The 20639-nt window shown below is 37.8% G+C and overlaps 1 protein-coding gene across 1 annotated transcript; it reads right to left on the reverse strand.

The window, feature by feature from the left end:
• Positions 1-951: 951 nt before the first annotated feature.
• Positions 952-20262, reverse strand: LOC139742693 (protein FAM43A-like). Its single transcript, XM_071653222.1, has 3 exons — positions 20068-20262; positions 5311-5493; positions 952-1422 (listed from the first exon to the last, which is right to left on the reverse strand). Exons 1-3 carry the CDS (start codon positions 20260-20262, stop codon positions 952-954), a joined length of 849 nt encoding a protein of 282 aa, XP_071509323.1.
• Positions 20263-20639: the final 377 nt, after the last annotated feature.

Consider the following 20639-nt stretch of genomic DNA (forward strand, 5'->3'; position numbering starts at 1 on the left):
TCTTACAAATTTTTCGCTTTTTCGATAAAAAGAGATCATTTTTGGTAAAGAGTCCAGCAACATTTATCATTGGGGCGATTTGTTTCACAGTAGATTAATTCAAGGCTCTATAAACACAAGTGTATACTCTAATTGATTTTCTTTGCTTCCTGTCACCATGTTTACAATAGAACAGAAGGTAATCATTGTAATTTTGTTTTTCAGAAGTAGGGAGAGCACTGTCACGACTCAACGACAGTATCGGCAGACGTTTGATTTACACAGATACTGCCAGAGGCTGAATAAAGACTAGTTGTGATAGTGGAATTTCTCATGAATAAATAATGAAGCATTCAAACCCTGGCCATTGTTCTGAAGGACCACTGTCAGGGTGTTAACCACACACTCCATACACACCCATTGACCCCTGTGCAAAGTTGAATTTTGTACAGCGGGTTGAAAATACACGTAGAGCAAAATGTGGAACCTAACTGTGAAATTAATCATGGATTTCATGAAACTGATTAATGCTTTCATATCTAAACACCTCCAACCAAATTGTACACTATTCAGCTATCACTCATATCAATGACAATGTTATCTAATATATAGTTTTTGAATTATTAAGAATAAAAATGGGAAATATTTTTTGAAACACCTAGTATGAAGAGGATAACTTGGGGAGCTAAATTTTTACTTCGTCGTAGCGAGAATTCAGCTACAAGGGAGTGCAATTTATGAATCTGCTTGATTATTCTCTGTTCACCATGTTCACTCTGCTCGGGTTTGATCAAACACTAAAAGCAAGTGAACCCCCCCCCCCCGAAAATGTATGACAAATTTGCACAGTAGGGATAATACTTTCTTCTTTCAATATCTCTCGAAGATCATGATGCCTCTGTACATTTTGATTCATCTCGTGCATCCGTCGTAAACAAGTAGGACGGTAGAAGCCATGAACCCCTGAGGGCTTTAGAGTTCTGCATCGGCGGGCTTGAAGTCTTCGAATCGTTCCTCCTCCCTTTTTAGGGTGGGGCTATCAAGGATACCAAGATCCTCGATGTTGTACCTCATCTTGGAATTCTCCTTTCCTTCATCCTTGCTTTCTCGGATCACCAACATTTGTGTCTGCAGACTGAGACGGTGGGCCAGGGGCGGCTTGAAAGACGAGCGAGAGTTAATGATCTTCCGCAGAGGTGTCGGCGGCAGGGCTTCCGTGATCGAGATGTTGTCTCCGCTGTCATCCCCGTCGTCGCTGTCATCGCTCCAGCTCTTGTCGCTAAGGCGGTCGATGCTGGTCAGCATCTCCAGTTTTTTATTGCTGGCCAGCTTCTCGCGTTTGAAGAGCTCGAAGGCGGTCTGGTACATGCACGCGATGGCGGTTGCTATTTCCTTGGTTTTGTCGTCCTTGGTGCAGGCCGCCGCGTGAACACGTAGGGAAACCTGATGTACAAGAATATTATTGAAGGAGACGCGTTATTTTTCTATTTATCATTGTCAGATTGTGACAGTCATGTATTTGGATGGGTATTGGTGCGTGTGTGTGTTTGTAGTGAGTGTGCGCGCGTGCGTGCGTTACCTTCATTTTTACAATAAAGGAATGTGTCTGACTTTATGTCCATTGTCTGCATGAAATATTTATGTACAGTTAACAAAATTATTCATACCCCAGGGACATTTTTGGTTTTGAGCAGATTTCTCACAAGTAAATGATTGAGTGCTTGTGATTGGGTGTTATATCTCAACATTTCTATTGTTATGCAAATGAGGTGAAACTGGAATAAATGTCAATTTATGGAGGACAAATAAGAGTAAAAATTAAACACCCAATCACCATTACTCCTTCCTTCACTTGTAGGAAATCTGCTCAAAACTTGTAATTTCTCAGGGGTATGAATAATTTTGTTGTTAACTGTATACATAGCTACAGAAATAGTGATCCGTTTGAGTTTCAACTATTAGATTTTCATGATTCAATTCAAATGAGTATGCGCGCTTATAAATCAAAACATTTTTGACGCAAAATACATCTTCATAAATTGATAAGGGGACTTTAAGGCTATCGCAATTTTCTGAGAAAATGAGAAGTTATACTGTAGCATTGTCATCATGTAAATAGCGATCTCATAATAACACTCGAACTCTGAAATAAAGACTTACTCCATGATGACACATTTCTGTAATGTTAACATTGATTGGACAGATTGCTGTTGTTTCGGAAACCTTGAAATTTTTCACAACGCACGCATTGGTAAACTGTCTCCGTTGTGCTTTATTGTTTGTTGTATTGTCTTACTGTTTGTTAGTTCTGTCTCATTATGTTTTGTTCCAGAGCATTTCCTTTTAGTAATCTTACTGTTGTCCCAGTCTCGTTTCATATTCATTCGTGTCTGTGTACGTGTGTCTATTTGTTATTCTAGGGGTTTTTTTTTCAGTGGGCTTCCAGACTTCTTCTTTTTTTGTCCTTGAATGTATATTCCTTAAATGTATATTTCTATTGCTGTTTTCTACCAGAAGGGCCCATATTCTATGTACAAGCTTTCCCTTTTAGCGGGTCCCTTCATTTTCAAACTTCACTTCACTTTTCATGACAATGTATATAAGATTACTACATAAAGTTCCGCAATTACTGTGTAATCTTTCCATTCTAAAATCTTTTTTTTACTTTACTCCCTGTAAGTAAAGAAAGTTAAGTGTGTATTTTTTGTCAAAATATGAAATAAAACATTAAAGTTTAAAAAGAATAGAAATGTCTCTACGGCGACTTGTGTGCCTCCGCCACAATGCATGGGTCTCCTAATAGTTTCATAGTACAATGTTTTGACAATGTGTGATGACAGTTTCAACTATAATAGACAAAATATCAAAATGACAGGTTTGTCACAAATGTGCTGAATGCCCACTTTCCTTGAACTAGGTTTCATTGCATGAATGACTTAATTGTCAGATTGCAGGTATTTGGGGATTTGAGGATTTTTACTTGACTTCTGACCCTTTTATAATTTACAAAGTAAGGAGAAAAAGTGTAATTCCAGTATGGTAAAATATTTGTATTTAAACCTGTCCTTTGACCCTTGACCTTTCACCTTAAAGTTCCAAACAGAATACTGTTAGGTAGAACATGTAGATAATTATGTAACAAGTTTCATGATACCTTGAGCTACTTTCGAGATATGGAGGAAGAAGTGAAATTTAGCACTTTTACTTGACCTTTGACCTTTTGGCAAGAAACTTTCCACGGAATATATTTTGGATAATACATGTATATATCAAGTTTCAAGAAAAATCCTGCAGACATTGCATAAATATGAAGTAGTGACATTTTGAAGAGTTGACCTTAACCTTTGAGCCCCCCCCCCCCCATGACCCATGACCTCCCAATTCCCTAGATAATCACTGCCAGTCAGTACATGCTTATTATACTACGTTCCACGAACATGACGAAGATACCTTGAACCATTTGCAAGATATGGAAAAAAGCGTACAATTTCAACATTTTGACTTAACCTTTGACCCTTGACCTTTTACCTCATGACCCGAAACTCTCTCTGGAGAATCTTTATTTGGTAGTATATATACACTAAATTTCAAGAACATACCTTCAGGCATTGCATGGATATGGGGGAAATAGTGAAATTTTGAGCGTTTGACCTTGACCTGTGACCTTTGATCTTGAGCATGTGCACCTAAAAGTTGATAGGCACAACTTCGCCCACTCATATATATACATACCAAGTTTCATTAGGATACCTTAAACGGTTTTTTTTAGTTACGCTGTCCACAAAATTGATTACGGACGGAAGGACGGACGGACGGACGAACGGACAACCCGAAAAAAAAACAACAATGCCTCCGGCACCACTTCGTGGCGGAGGCATGAAATCTATACAAGTAATATGTCATGAATCATTTTTTTTTATCTGAATCATATCCGATTATACTTATCAAAATAATGACAATGCAAATGATAACTGACTCACTATTAAAGAAAATATACGCTATATAGTGACGATAACAAGGGTGTAATATCTGTGTGTTTGTATTTTTGTCATCATTCTGAAATATTAGACTCTGTCAACATTACGAGAAAAGGGCATGTCTTAAACGTCTACGTGGTTATCATAATCGGTTTAAACCTGCCTTCTACATGTACCTTAAAACTAAAGCAACCAACCCCCCCCCCCCCCTCAAAGACAGTGTCTGGAGGGAGGGAAGTATTTCAAAATAAACGTTCAGTCATCCATAAGTTGCGTGTTTCCTGTTACCGCATTTATAGGAAACTCGTATGAAATAAGGAAAATGTATATGGCAAAACAAAAAACGTCCAACGACCTTCACCGCTATTTTTGATTATATTCGTTTGTTTATGTTGCATTGTTTCACTATATTTGATACGAAGTTCTTTGTATTTTGTGCCGAGAGCTGTCTGTGTGTATTGCGTTGTTAATTGATACCGTTCGATTCAGTTCAGTTCAGTTTTGTTTCTGCATTCCATTTTGATACAACAGTAACAAACTATAACAAAGTGTCGGTATAACTGTACGACTAATTTGTATCCTTCAATACATGTTGTGTAGCACAATCGGCGGCAGAACCACTAAAATAAAAAAAAAGAAAAGACTAGCTATGCAGACCATGTTCAGAAGAGGGGCTTACTAGGAACATGGCCCAAGGTAACCTTACAATGTAAAGTAAACTATCGCAAGTACACAATGAATGTCACCAACCACTGGATAAACAGCGGCAATGTTGTGAGGTGTGCGTGTTGTGGTTTTTATAATGTTGATCTGTAGGAGAACTGACTATTATTACATATGCATGTTAATCTGAGACAGGATACGTACTATAATATCTTGGCTTCTTAAAGGTAAACTCATTGTTAGTATCATGGTTAGAGTCCTTTGATATCGTGGATGCATCCAATATTTATAGGTCTTACTAGTGTCCTCAAACACCAGGCAAAGAAAATTAATAGTGCGTAAATGATATCATTTCCGCAACGATAATTACATAATGATATCATATTTTACATGATATTGTAACGTTTGTAAGCTAGTGTTTCCCTATAACAACAGCCAAGATATAATGCACATGTTTGCAGTGTATGCTTTTCTTTATGTATGCCTCCAACCACAGACCAAGACAAGGTGCATGAATATATAATGATCGTATGCAAGCGTGTGCCTAAAGCAACAGGGCAAAACATAGTGTATGCTTATGTGTATCAGCTAGTAATAACAGGCCCAGATATTATTTGCAATGTAATTGATTTCTTTTTTTCTATTGGTTGAAGAAAGTGACCGACATTTTTTTGAGGTTCATAGCTCCCACCTGGAGGCGTGGCAGCTCGTGGCGATAAATCCACGCGAAGACGGTGGGATGCTGTTTGTCCGCCACGCAGCACGTGATCCTATGCAAGCTGAAGAACTGTTCCCTGTCCTCTTTCTTCTCGCCGCAACTTGACGCGTCCGCCCTGACTAGTCGCATCCCTTTACTGCCAACAAACAGCTTCACCTGTATTTATTTTTAAATGATAGAAATCACAATGCACGATCAGTGATCATAGGCAAATGCGTTTTTAGTACGATTTTTGGATAACACCCATCAACCATTATAGAATTAGGACACACAAAAAACTACTTCTTATAATTTCCAGCCCTTCATAACAATACTAAATTTCTTAAGCTCTTTGTTCTCCTTCTCTCTTTCTTTCTTTTTTCTCTCTCTTTGTTTCTATCCCTCTTTCTCTATTCTATTCTTTGATTCTTCTTTCCCTTTCATTCTTTTTGTTCTATTTCCTACTCTCTCAGATCATTCTGCTACCATGATAATTCTGATAATTTTGATAATTTGTTTTGTAATACCCTACTCCTTACTAATAACTTTATGATTCTTTTATATAATCATGACCAATTATTATCCAATTATGCCTTATTTTACTCCTAAAACTTCAGTTAATTTCCTGTATCAAGTCGTAGAGCTTCGCCTGAAAAGTTGGCTATTCCTGATTTGGTTCTTGGAAATGCTTACTGGTCAATAGTATTTGAAAGTGGTGATATCAATTTTTCTTTTGATTATCTCATGGAAACATTTGTATTTGGATGATGTAATTACAAAACAAAAATGAAATAACTCAGGATATAAAACGACACCTTGGTTATCGTGGATTTCAAAATCAATTCTTCGTTCAATTAACTAGAAAAAAAAATCGATTGCATTACAGATGAAAATTTGAAAAAAAAATTAGCAATCAAATATAAGTACATTTCATGTAAAAAAGACTGTAACAACGATTTTACATTCTGTAAAGAAAAAAGTATTACTTTTAGCAATTGCAGAGATATGGGTTTGATATGAAAAAAAAAATCCAAGTAAGAATTCAGATATTGATAACTTAAAATTGAAAAATAAAACAATCAGTGACTCTGTTCACATTGCAAAAGTTTTTGATTCTTATTTTTCAGAGGTAGACAAAAATTATGATCAAAATACCCCTGCGTCAGAAAACCATTTTACTAAATATCTGGGTCAGCAAAACCTCAATTCCGTTTTGTCCTTACTCAAACTATATTAGGCCCTAAAAGACATGAGGTTTTTGATATTGTATCTTCTTTGCAGAACAAGAACAGATCTGGTTACGATGTCGTAGATAATCTTATTCTTAAAGGTGTTACATCCCCATCAGTTTCTAATCTACTCGCTCATATATTCAATTTGTCAATTTCTAACGGTGTGTTTTCTGATAAGATGAAATTGGCCATTATTTATTAAAGAAGACAAATCTGAATCAGCAGTTCAATTTCATTATTGTCATCGTTGTAAAAAGTTTTAGAAAAAAACGCATTTGTAAGAGAATTATTAATTTTTGAACCTGCAATTATCAATTCTCAATTTGGTTTTCGAGAGAAACATAGTGCTACTCATGCCTTTTATATTGTCTATACTGGCATTACTTATTGGAATTCTTTGAGTTATGAATTATGGATTTGAACCAGCCTGTTGGCTCATTTTGTTATCCTTTCGAAGACCTTGCATTGCAGATGATATACTGTGACGTATTTTCTCGTCCCTATTGTCCTAAAACACATGCAGATTAGGATTCGACTTTATCTATATCATTTCTGCGTCAATTTCTCTATATTTCCGTGTCCTTTTCACTCGTGCCATTATTTTTTTCGACATACTTCTGTCGAGGAACGCTGGATCAGTTGTGTTGTCTTCCTGTCATATTAGTCTTGTTTAGAATTATTATTCTTTCTATTTGCTTTATTAGTTTCATTGTTGTTCTAGTCTCGTTTGATGTTCATTCTCCTGTGTGTATGTGTGTCTGTTTGTTACTCTGTCTTCTCAGCGAGCTTCCAGATCACTTTTTTCCTTTGTGCATTAACTTATTTTTCAATTGACATTCTTACCTGGGGGCCCACATTCTACAAGCTTTGTCTTTTCAGTGGGTTCCTCCATTTTTCAAAATTTGGGTATTGTTATTTCATTTTTTTTTTCAGTTCAGTGCTCGTGACAACGTATGATTACTACACGGTTGCACAATTATTCTTTGCTCTTCTCAATTAACTTTGTTTCGCTTATGAAACATTATTCTCTGTTACCAAAGAAAGTGAAATGTCTACATGTATGTTCTTTTCGGAAAAAAAAATGAAATGAAATTTTAATTGAATTGAACTGAATCAAATTAAATCAAATTAGACTGAATTGGTGGCCAATCAGGCTACCCAAAAACATATGTTTCTTAAAAAGTGACCATCTGATCGACGTTGATGTTGAGCCTTAATACAAAACACACACACACACACACACACACACACACACACACACACACACACAGAAACAGAAACAGGTGATCAATTGTGTTGGAATGACTCAAACTTCAAGGCGTTATCACTTCCTGACATTGTTCACCTGAACATACAGCCAACACGTAAAGCCAAACATAGGAATAAAAGAAACGCACAATAGAACTGCAACAACACCATGCTATATCATGCCCGAGAGGTGTCCTCTCCGATGCTCAAGTAAGATTTACATAGAGCTAGATGTGTAACGTCAATTATGCCATGACCTCACGGTTACTGTGTCACAATGCAGTTGATGCATCTGAAAAAAAAAAATGACGCAGAGCAATACTTTGTCACCAGGGAAACGAATAGGAGAATGCCTCCTCCGGTAAGAACAGAGCAAATCCTTCATAATTCCCTATCCTCTACGGAGATAGGAAAGGTGTTCAGCTTACTACGCAGACGAGAAGTCCAAATCAGAAAACAACACTTTTGTGAGTGCCGCATCTGATCCACACAATTTTTTGTGAAGGATAACTTTCGGCTTGCTCAAAAAGACTGTAATCAGTGTGTTTTAAAGGGATGGTATAGTAAAGATTCAGCGTTTACGTTTTTTGCAAGATACTTAAATAACTTTACAAAATGTTAAAGAGCATACGATTCTAAGAGGAATTAAGAGTTTATCTGATGCAAATCGGTTTTGAAATGAGATATCCAAAAACAAAGTAAAGCAAAGGGATTTATTTGAAAGGCTGGCCTTATCTTTCATTAGGATTGCTTTGTTTGTTTGTTTGTTTTTTGGATATCTTAGCCATTTCAAAGCCAATTTTCATCAAATAAACTTTGAATTCCCCTTAGAATTATATGCTTTTATGTATTTCGTAAGAGGTTTCTTATTATCTTACAAAAAAAATCATAATCAAAATATGCTGGAAACCTGAGGCTCACACCGAAACTGTACCATTTCTTTAAATTTTGGACTTTAGCACCTCCTAAAACGGAAAAGGTGAAATAAATTGTATCACGAAACAAAAAGGAAGCTAGTAACAAACATAGCGATCGTGCCGGACAATCATTGAACGACAATAAGCAAAAAAGAAAAAACAAACAAACAAACAAACACTTTCGATTTCTTGGAAGTATACACACATATTATGTTATTCTACGAACAAATACATATTGGGATGAATATAATATTCTCACAAAACACACCAAAGGCAGATCACATGAGTTCAGGTAGACAGAATTCCTGAGCTGTCGATTTAAATGATAAGCTTTCATGATATCCAAGTCATCAAATGGAATGGTAATTAAGTAATCAAAATGAAATAAGGAAAGTTTTTGTGTGTGTTTCTTTGTTTGTTGCGATTCTTTTTTTTTCCTTTGTTACGATCCAGTAACAGTTTATCCATGCATTTCTTCATCTATGAAGTATGTTTGGTCTCATTGTAAACAAACGACGTGCATTTAAATCTCATTGAATATGCGAAAGTCACATTGTACTTTACTTTTTTATATGCAAATGTCATATTGTATACTTTCGTCAGAAATGAAAATAAAATGAAATAAAGTAAATGAAATTAAAGTTGACCACGTGGGATTGCTGCTTTTATGAAAATGGGGTTTGAAGTAAAGGGTTTCTTTGACCTTGAACATTGTATGCCAAGCACTGAAAGGATGATTGAACACTATTGATGATACCAACCTAAAACGCTCTAAATTGTCAATCAGATGCATCAAAAACAACTCAACGCAATAATTTCATTAATTTCAACCTGAAAATCATTCACAACGTCTTATCCTTCATTAGACATCACTGACTGTTCTTAAACATTTTTTTTTCACTCTTTCGAAAAGCTTCATGGGTGGAAGATGGGGAAAATGTGAGTTCCGATTGAGAACAAAATGATTTTTCAGGCGCAAGGTTCTTCACCTTTTGTCTCCCTTCACAAATTAAATTTGTTAAGATCGCAACTGCTGATCTGTAAATTAACAAACATGTCGGGAAAAGGAACCAGTGGGACTCGAACCTGTCATGTACTGCCTTCCGGGCAGCGACACTATCATCAGGCTGTCCTTGGTTGTCGGCAGTGACACGACGAACATGGAACAAATACCCAAGCTCCGAAATTCCGACATTGTTATGTTAAGTAGTCCAAGGCGGACAAGGAAAAAAAAAATATTTGTTTTTTCAAAAATGTCATACAACCCCAGATGTGCCGACTTGATCCGAATGCATAATTTCATGCACGCACGCGGTTGAAAACACTTCCGACGACTTATTTGTAGCAGCAGATTTGCTAAGACTTGTCTACTCACATTACCGGGTCTAGTAGTCCATGGGCCAGGCCAGATATTGGTACCATCTGAGGTGGCAAAACCTTTTTGGTGTCATTTTGTTTGTCGGGCATAGATATGCTTATCAAGCTATGATAGCATTTCCAAATGAGTAGCTTAGTCATAGCAAATGAATTTTTAACCAATTTGGTCTCGTTGTTATATCCCTATACTTCTGAATCGAAACTAACCGCCATACAAAGAAGAGCACTGTCTTCTGTATGTTCCATAGAGCTGTAAAATGCAGTTCTATGGTATGTTCACAGGTGTTCTGTTTAAACGCGGTGCGCTTAGTCTTTATTCAAGGCAGCGAAGGGAATATCCAAAGGTTATGATGTCCACAGCGCTTAGTCTTTATTCTAGACGGCGAAGGGAACATCCAAAGCGTATGATACAGTGCATATCCTTTTATCTAAAAACAACAACAACAACAAAAGCAATTCCTCGTGAATTTTACCGTATCTTTCAATTATTTATCATTTTCAGGCGAAAACGCTACGGTGAAAACGCTGATACCACGCCAATGTCGCTTTATTTCCATCCAACAATGAGAGATAATGCAAAAACAATGTACCGGTACACTACAATACACTATAATGAATGATATTGTAAATGAACAGAGTGATTTTTGTTTAAAACTGATGTATTTGTTGATAGGGTAGTATAAAAACAGTATAGATAATCCCTTTTATGAGGAACTTTAGATATGATAACGGTACATTGGTCTAGATAAAGAACTAAGCGCACCGCGAGACAGCTGTGGACATCATAACCCTTTGGATATTCCCTTCGCTGCCTTGAATAAAGACTAAGCGCACCGCGTTTACAACAGAACACCTGTGGACATACAGAAGGCAGTGCTCTTCTTTGTATAGCGGTTTAGTTTCGATTCAGAAGCATAGGGATATAAATACGAGACCAAATTGGTTAAAAATTCATTTATTATGACTAAGCTACTCATTTGGAAATGCTATCATAGCTTGATAAGCATGATATCTATGCCCGACAAACAAACTGACACCAAAAAGGTTGTGCCACCTCAGATGGTACCAACAACCCATTTTTCGGGTCTTGGCCCATGGACTATAGGACTTGTCCCCCGGAGGACAACTCCCCGAGGACTACTCCCACCTGACACCCCCCCGAGGACGTCTCCCCCGGAGGACGACTCCCCCGGGGGGACGACTCCCCCGGGGGGACGACTCCCCCGGGGGACAACTCTCCAGGGGGACCACTCCCCCGGAGGACCACTCCCCCGGAGGACCACTCCCCCGGAGGACCACTCCCACGGAGGACAACTCCCACCTGACAACTGCCCCGGGGACGTCTCCTGGGGGACAATCCCATACTGAACAGAGATTGGTTTTTTGTGTGTCCTAGAAATTAAAAATAAATTCATCTGTGTAAAAACAGTATTCTTTTTAGATAAAATTTTAAATTAAAGTTGGCGTTACATAAGACACGTCCATCTTTATAACAAAGTTTTTGAAATCTCAGCACAAAGTTTTTACCATTGTACATGCTACATGACGTAATGTCGAAAAAAGTAGAAACGCAGGTCCATTTTATCACTGAAAATTGGTCAAGAGATAAACACATTGACGGAAACACGCTTTAGAGGGGAGAGTTCATTCCTTAGCATGTACCTGTTATTCTTCATTATTTTACAATATTTTAAGAAGTCTATTCTTTTATGATTTTCTTTTTCTTTTTGCAATTCATGATTATGATTTATTAAGGAATATGTTAAATGAAAGATATCATTCAGAGGGGTGAAGGCTCAAGTTTTTTAGTTTCTTCAGTTTGTCTCCCTCTACAAAGGAATATGTTGTTAGAAATACCCTTTTAATGGGGTTATGATTTCTATCTTAGATTCTTATGTTAGTTACTATCCTGTATGTCACTGTCAGTAATTTCATTGTGCAATTTTCGTTTGTTATGTTGACTGTGAATTTATCTGAACATCATTACAATTCCGAATGTCGGAGAAATAATTGACAGAAAAAAATATGAATATTCTGTTCCTGAAAAGACTTGAACGTGTAAAAAGGTAATATCTTCCAACAGGCATTGCGCACTGTAATGCAGAAACAGTATTAGCACTGGTTGCACAGTTACCATGCATCCTGAATGCACCAGCCACATACCGGTATCTGCATGACACACGTATAAAGTAACCCTTGCTGTACTATTGTTGGTAGAAAACACCAGATTGAGAGCTAGAACTTGTTATTAAGAGTATGGTAGTCAATACTACTTGAACAAATACAGAAAAAGTGCCAAAAAATGGCAGTTGGGGTAGGGGTAAAGGGCAAGGGAAATTTATAATGCCTAAATATGGGCAAAAGGTTAGTACCATGTGGAAGATTAGGTTTTACACTAAAATCATCATTATAATCCATTTCCATGACCCCAAAGACATGGGGTTAGACACCAAAACCATCACAATTGACCAAAAAATAGCCGAGTTATAACCAGAAATGTCTTTTTAAAGCCGAAACGGCGACCAGCTTGGATTTTTTTACGATTTCGGCCGGGGCACCCTGGATTTCGCATTTTTCGTTCTTTTTTTCAAAAATGGTGTCAGTAGGCACAAAGTCATCAAACTAAGGTGTGATGAGCATGTTCTGAAAATGTCACCCTCTTTAGCCCATCTCCAAGAGATATCAAATGATGACGACTGTAATATTTAGGCTGTTATTTAGAGAGTTCCTTCGTTGTTTCTTTAATCAGTCAGAATAAGCACACGATCTTGGCAGTAATTTGTTGTATTATGATCATGACGAGTTTGAACAATGCAAATGCTTTAGCGATATCGATGGCATCGGATGCCCTTTGTAGAGGGAGACAAACTGAAGAAACTAAAAACCTTGAGCCTTCACCCCTCTGAATAATATCTTTCTTTCATTAAACATATTCCCTAAATCATAATCATGAATTGCAAAAAGAAAAAGAAAATCATCAAAGAATGGCCTTCTTAAAATACTATAAAATAATGAAGAATAACAGGTACATGCGAAGGAATGAACTCTCCCCTCAAAAGCGTGTTTCCGTCAATATGTTTATCTCTTGACCAACTTTCAGTGGTAAAATTGACCTGCGTTTCTACTTTTTTCGACATTACATGTAGCGTGTACAATGGTAAAAACTTTGTGCTGAGATTTCAAAAACTTTGTTATAAAGATGGATGTGTCTTAGGTAACGCTAACTTTACTTTAAATTCTATATAAAAAGAGTACTGTTTTTACACGGATGAATTTAATTTTAATTTCTAGGACACGAAAAAGAAACATCTCTGTTCAGTCATGGGATTGTTCCCCAGGAGACGTCCCCGGGGCAGTTGTCAGGTGGGAGTTGTCCTTCGGGGGAGTTGCCCCCCGGGGGAGTGGTCCTTCGGGAGAGTGGTCCTCCGGGGGAGTGGTCAGAGGGGAGTGGTCCCCCGGGGGAGTTGTCCCCCGGGGAAGTAGTCCCCCGGGGCAGTTGTCCCCCGGGGGAGTTGTCCCCCGGGGGAGACGTCCTCCGGGGGAGTAGTCCTCCGGGGGGGGGGGGGGGGGGGGACGTCCTCCGGGGGAGTGGTCCTCCGGGGGAGCTGTCAGGTGGGAGTAGTCCCCGGGGGAGCAGTCCTCCGGGGGAGTTGTCCTGATACGCACATTACCAATGAATTGCAGAGTTTATGCAAAATCTATTCAGCCTTAAAGGGGCTGTACAGTACTGGCTGAGGTGGTGATTCATGTTTTGAACATTTCTAAGTGAGATAATGAGAAACCTCTTATGAAATATGAAAGAGCATGTAATTTTAAGAAGGATTTAATGTTTATTTAATGAAAATTGGTTTTCAAATGGCTGAGATATCCAAAAAAAGTGATGATAAAAGACTACAGGCCACGCCTTTTATTAGGATCTCTTTGTTTCACCTTGTTTTTGAATATCTCAGCCATTTCAAAACCGATTTTCATCAAATACACTTTTGATACCCCTTAGAATTGCATGCTCTCTGACATCTCATAGAGTGGTTTCTGAATATCTTGCAAAACGTTAAAAGCTAAATCCTCGCCTCGACCAGAACTGTCGCACCCTAAATAGATAACTTTCTATCTTGATTGAATATGAATACAGGAATAAAAAGGCGTTTTATAATCTCATAACAGGAGCTAAAGGCCAGGAGGAAACAAAAATTCCGTTTCATTTTCTAATATATCATGCATGATAGTGCATAGGAAGTTTGTGTGAATTTGATATCAATGTAGTGAAATAGTGTGTCTAGAAACATTTGGATTGCATGAGTTTATTAGAGCATGCCAAAAAAAAAAAGAACAACTCTTACCGTCGACAGGTGATAAGTATCACATTGGCAATGTTTTATAAGATATTACTTTTCATTACAATACTATTTATTAACTAAACTTCTTTTAAACGGTATCATTTTTATTATTGTAATTACTCGCTGTACAATCAGTATTCTTAAAAGAATGAGTGACGGCAGTGGTACCTTTGCCATGGTTGCTTATTGTCTTTCAATGATGAACCATTTGTATAATATCTCAACATAACAGCTTCTTGCAAAATTGTTGTTGTTGGCACACCTGAGAGAAGCTCATCACCTTCGATCCATACTGTATCAATTTGACGTCTGCGTTTGTGCCACAACTAGAAACAATGATAAATGTCTTTTTGGGTGTTTCTGATTTAAAAAAAGAAAACAAATATGCCGTATTTTTCTTTACACGTCTTAAGTAATTATGCAAAACCATGCAGCTGAAAGGCAATTGTACAACGTACATCAGTAGTATACCATAGTGCTACAGAAAATGTGTGAAAATGGCCACAATTACACTTGCAGGTTAATCACCAACGACTTTAACGTGAAGAAAGAAGGGTTACCTTGGTGCAATTTCACTCTTCGTATTGGTGGGTACACTTTTGACAATGTTAAGGATGTTTTTTTTAGGTTACAGACAAAAGCGATGATGCCATACAGTCGACATAAGCAGTTCGCCCTGAAGTTATTTCGAATTTTTCTCGATAATCACGAGAAGCTATAAGCTCTCTCTTGCACCTAACAACGCATGAACTCTTAGCTGCTTTAAATGTGCATGCACCTTATTATAATCAATATGCCTTCCTTTGTGTGTCTTTTGTCCTTTCCAGTTTTCTCGTCTAGATTTTGTGTTGGGTTTTATAATGAAAGATCTTTAGCTGTAAATCTCGGAATAAGCCTGTCATCACCTTGCGTAATGTCTTTGGTCCTTATTCCCTGTTTTTTTCCCGTCGTCTTATGCACCATTCTTGTATTCTCCAATATGTCTTTTTATCGCATCTGATAATGAAATCTGATAATGAAATCTGATAATGAAATCTGATAATGAAACAAAAGCATTATCATTATTGAAATGTCAGCAATCTTGTTCGTTATACATTCTAATTTTTCATTGCTTGCTCATCAGTCAATTGCATGATCTGTTTGCTTGGAAGGTCATTCTATTGCTTCATATCACGTTAATCATAGGCCATAACAATGATCACAAGTAAAACCACACATAATTATGTAGTCACGCATAGGTGAGGCTCCACAGATGTCAGCCATTTGTCTAGATTTTGAAAACTTTAATAAAACTCGGTAAACATTCCTGTGTACAAAACAAACAATAATGGGTGGATCGTGCACCATCCGTTTTTATCCTAACGGTATGATCATCTTCTCTTCAGCTTTTGAATAACTGAGCTCAAAATATCTCTCCCTTCATTCGAATTCCAAATGGGTTTACTGCAATTTCAATAGCGCAGTGGGACTATTGTATTCACTATCGAAACCGCGGTGAAATGACTCTGCAGTTACCGTAGCAACCCTTAACTACCATTGTTGGTTCTCCCATTTTTCTCCGCATGAGATAGAGACAATGCGGGAGGATGATGGAAATGTAGAAGAAGAGGGAGGGCGACAGAGGAAGACATACAGAGAGAGAGAGAGAGAGAGAGAGAGAGAGAGAGGAAGAAATGAAATACTAAGAATTACCTTGGGGAGGAGATTCCGACCGGTACTAAACCGGAAGAGATAGATGGAGACGTGAAAAGACAAAAGAAACGAAGGATATGAAAAGATGAAAATATTAAGAAGTGGATATTTACAAGACGAAAAAGAGAATGAGACAGAGGGGCCTGCAAGGTAAAACAAGTAAATGATGAGAGGGATATACAAGAAGATCAGGAGCGAGGGAAAAAAACAAAGGAGAAAGAGAGAGTAATTGGTAGGACAGATGGACAGAGAAAATGATGATGAGATAGAAAAGAACAAAGATGCTTGATCTGCTCTTTCTTGTAGTACACACACACATACACACAAGACATATGTAATGATGTAAAGGTTGTGGTTCAGAGGAGTGGCGAAATGCACCAAAGGTATCGAAGACACTCTGAGGGCAATCACCAGCCATGAAAGGATGCGTTGCCGATTCACGGCGACTCGGCGCCACGCTGGAGAAAGGGGAACGGAAGGGATGCAAATGGTAAAGAGAGAACGGATGCTGTATGGAACGGCCAAAGGGGGGGGGGCGTGCCGCAAATTAGGGTTTTATGAATTTGGATGGAATTCACTTGAGGCGTTGCCGGTTTTTTTTTTTTTTCAATTAGAAAATCATTGAACAGTTTCATAATATCATATGAAGAGTTACTGTGTAAACACTGTAAAGGGTAACGGGGATATCTTCACGAATCATCTTACCCATGCTTCACATCAATCAATCGAATCATCACACGAATCATCTTACCCATGCTACCCATGGTAGCATAAAAGCACGGCTTGTACGGTGTCATGCTTCTGTTCTTCAGATCTACTCAGAGGTTATGATTTTTAATATGAATATTCTATGACAATAATATGTCATTCATAAACAACAATTCACGTTATTTAATATGGACGTGTTGGTACTTATACGGGATGAGTAATAACTATACAGCCTGCCATAAAGTTTCATTGCTTCAAGGAATAAAGCAAAATTGTTTCAAATAATTCGACAACTGAAGAACTTGACACTAACGAACACATATACACATATGTTTAGGTTACTCCTGATATTTCAGCAAACCCTTCCACAATTTTCCTTGAATAATTTGATCATTTGTAAAGCACAGGGATACCTGTATTTCTTGTTTTGTCTTCTTTTGTTTTCCGCGTACAAACTCAGGAACTGACTAAAAATGTCACAATATATGAGTATACATGTTAGAGATTATTTTGGAGTCTGCAAATAATTCCGGTATTCAGAGGAGATCATGGGATAAAGGAACCAATTAATCATTTCAGTACATGTAGTAAATGATCTCATAATCTTACATCCACTATTGTAGAGATCTGATGAGTTGAACGTCTGGGATTGATCACGTCTCTAAAAACAAGATTCTGCCTGGTGTCGAATTTTGAACTTTGATTCTGATATCTACACTTTGACACCCAACAATTTCTTTCAAGTCATAATCCTCGCTGAGCAAATCGGAACCAGAATTTACAATTTTACATTGAATTAAAAAGAAAACGAAAATCGGTCAGGTTAGAAAGACTAACATTATCTAATATCGGCGTGTGTGAATATATTCACAAGGGATAAATAGGTAAAGTATTCAAAACGTCTTGAAACAGAAGACCGTGTGTCTTCAATATACGATATGTATTAGAAGAGAGATGGTTGAATATGACAATCATCACAGTAAACGACGCTGACACAACGATAGAGAAATAATCAAATCGCATATCTCACGAAATATCGAACGGGTCACCTCTCACGCCTGACATACAATTCAGAGCTTTCCAACACAATTATCGGTGACCATAGCAACAGCTCCTATGGCGTTTTATGATCATTGAAAGGCACAGACAAAAAAGAATAATAATAACGAGCATCACGAGGAAGAGGAAAAGATTTTATTATAATCGTTCGAAACAACACTGCCAAACGTAAGAAATCTGCTGGTTTGAAAACAACCTTGCTGCATGTAGAAGGATGAAAAAGGCATCAAATGTATGCGTACTTTATTGTTACAAAAATATGCATCTATGCAAATAAATCCACCTTCTTCCCCGTCCTCTTCCTTATCCCCCAACCCCAACCCCTTCTCCTCCCGTCTCTCTCCCTCCCTCTCTCTCTCTCTCCATCTCTCTCTCTCTCTCTCTCTCTCTCCCATCATACATTCCTTTTATTCTCTTCCTCCTTTTTGCATTTCCCTCTCTCTTTTCCTCTCCCTGGCCACTGTGCTGCCTCTTTTACAGTGTTCTAAAAATCTAGAGAGAGAGAGAGCGAAAAAAAGCTAAAAGGGAGGAGGAATTGAACAACATCGACTTGAAAGCAAATGCTCGTTTTCAGCCTACTATAGCTTATCATCCAATTAACAAAAATAGATCGTCTGCACGTGCAGTTCTGATATTCCAGAGGAATGGCCCAATTCCTTCTTTTGATAGTTTGAGATCGGTAATTTGCCAAAAACTTCAACCGAGAATTATTTCGTAGTAATTGCTCATTTCACGATTTCATTGCGTCATAAAAAGAAAAAGTAAATGCACCCGTATTTGCAATTCTGTCTAAATTGCGTGTGTAAGTTGTGTGTATAAAAGTAAATAACATCCGTCCTTTATGTCTCTGGGAACAAGTTATTCTTCATTTACCTCGTCGCTACTCTTCAAATTATAAAATGGATGTTTCATTTTGTTTTACACGGGTAGGTGTAATTCATTGCCGTCGCTTCTGAGACAAACAGAAGTTGAATCTTCCTTTTATCTCTCAGGCTACAACTGTTGGTCATTATGTCATCAAACTCTACATTCACCCAAATAGAAAGGACAGGGCACAATTATGCAAATGATATAAATCTACTCCAGATGATCAGGAAATAGGACTTGGCCAATTGAGGAAATAGAGATACACCTTGAGGTTCCTCTTGAATGCAACACACTCAGACACTCAAGCACTATCACATCCAAGAGAGCAAGGAAACACTTGCACACAAAGAGAAGCAACAGTCCAGTCCTCAAGATTAGAAAGATACTGCCAGGATAACCTTTACAGTTTAGAGTAAGTGGGAAAAGACAGGGACAAAGAAAATGACGACAAAGACAGAGACAATAAGAGAAGGAAGGCTTATCTATCTAAAGTACGGTGATTATGATATAAGTAATGAAATATCAAAAAAAATACCGACAGAAAGCTTTATAACATTCTCAGTAATTTTCCCTGCTTTAATTGATTGCAATATATGAAAATGCTGTCAAATATGGAGATAAATGTCGAAAAGTCTATTGGGATATGGCGATGTTTTATGAAGAAAGAAAGAATACGTTCCAGTGGCCACATCTTTATCATAATCGGCTTGAAGTTATTGGAAAATGGACGTAGTTATATCTTTGATTACAGGCCATAACTAAGAACGCATGAGCACTTAACATTGATTAGATCCCCATTTTAGAATAGAGAAAAAAACCTCCACTGCCCATCAGCCGCCTATATCTCAAGGCATAAATTGTCAAGAACACTAAAATAGTCATACTTTTGACATGATGTAGAAATCATTTCCAATGGACATAAATCATGTAGGAACATTCCCCGTAAGAGAAACGACAGGCCAAAAATCAATTGAAAAATAAAGCTGCTTTATTAGTCTTTTGTCATCAAAACATTGACGGTATCAATGCGTTCTGTTTCATTCGATATAACTATCATGATTCATTTCTACGGAACTTTACGCCATTATTTCACAGCTAATAACTCAAGTCATTATTACGGTATAATTCGTGAAGAGCTGTGCGTGTGCTTTGAATGTTTGTCTGTGCGTTTGAATGTACGTCTGTCATATCCTCTCAAATTATACTCTTTTGACAAATGCGAAAAACAATGAGGTGAATGACATACAAATATCAGTGACATAAATGACATAACAGAAAGCTAAGTTTACGTCGCCACTCTCAGCGGTTACCTACTTTGACGTAGCGCTCTCCACATGCCGTGTTCTTCCAGATCTTCCGCACGGGGTACTCACAACACGCGTCTCCCCTGGAGCGGGCAGTTCGCATGCTGCCAAGGTAGTGGATAGTGTACTCCTTATCCTTAGGCGTTACAGTGAATCGCTGGTGTCTCCACTTAAAAGCGTCTGCAATCGTCGTAATCTTTGCCATATTAGCGGGAAACCTCGATGACCAAGACGATGATGATTACCAAAGAAATACAGTTATGACGGTGACGATGATTCAAATAATGATATTAGCAATGGCAATTACGGTTTAATCATCGGACACAATTCGTAAATGGTTCCGATGTTTGACGGCGTGATGACGAACCTAACGGAAAATCCAAATACATTCTATTCAGTTTTTGGTGTTGAATTTGTATTTGCAATGGGGCAAGTCAAAAATACGGGTTTTCGGCCATTCAGTCACCGATGACTGTGTCGGCAGTCACGGGAAACAAGCACTGGGTAAAAAAAAAAAAAAAGAAGAACAAAAATCACATATACTGGATTCCCGCGTGCTGGTGAATTGCTTGAGATGTCCTT

Source organism: Diadema antillarum, unplaced genomic scaffold, assembly GCF_040938485.1.
Source record: "Diadema antillarum isolate AM-2024a unplaced genomic scaffold, OU_Dant_1.0 seq00001014_RagTag, whole genome shotgun sequence".
Taxonomy (NCBI): domain Eukaryota; kingdom Metazoa; phylum Echinodermata; class Echinoidea; order Diadematoida; family Diadematidae; genus Diadema; species Diadema antillarum.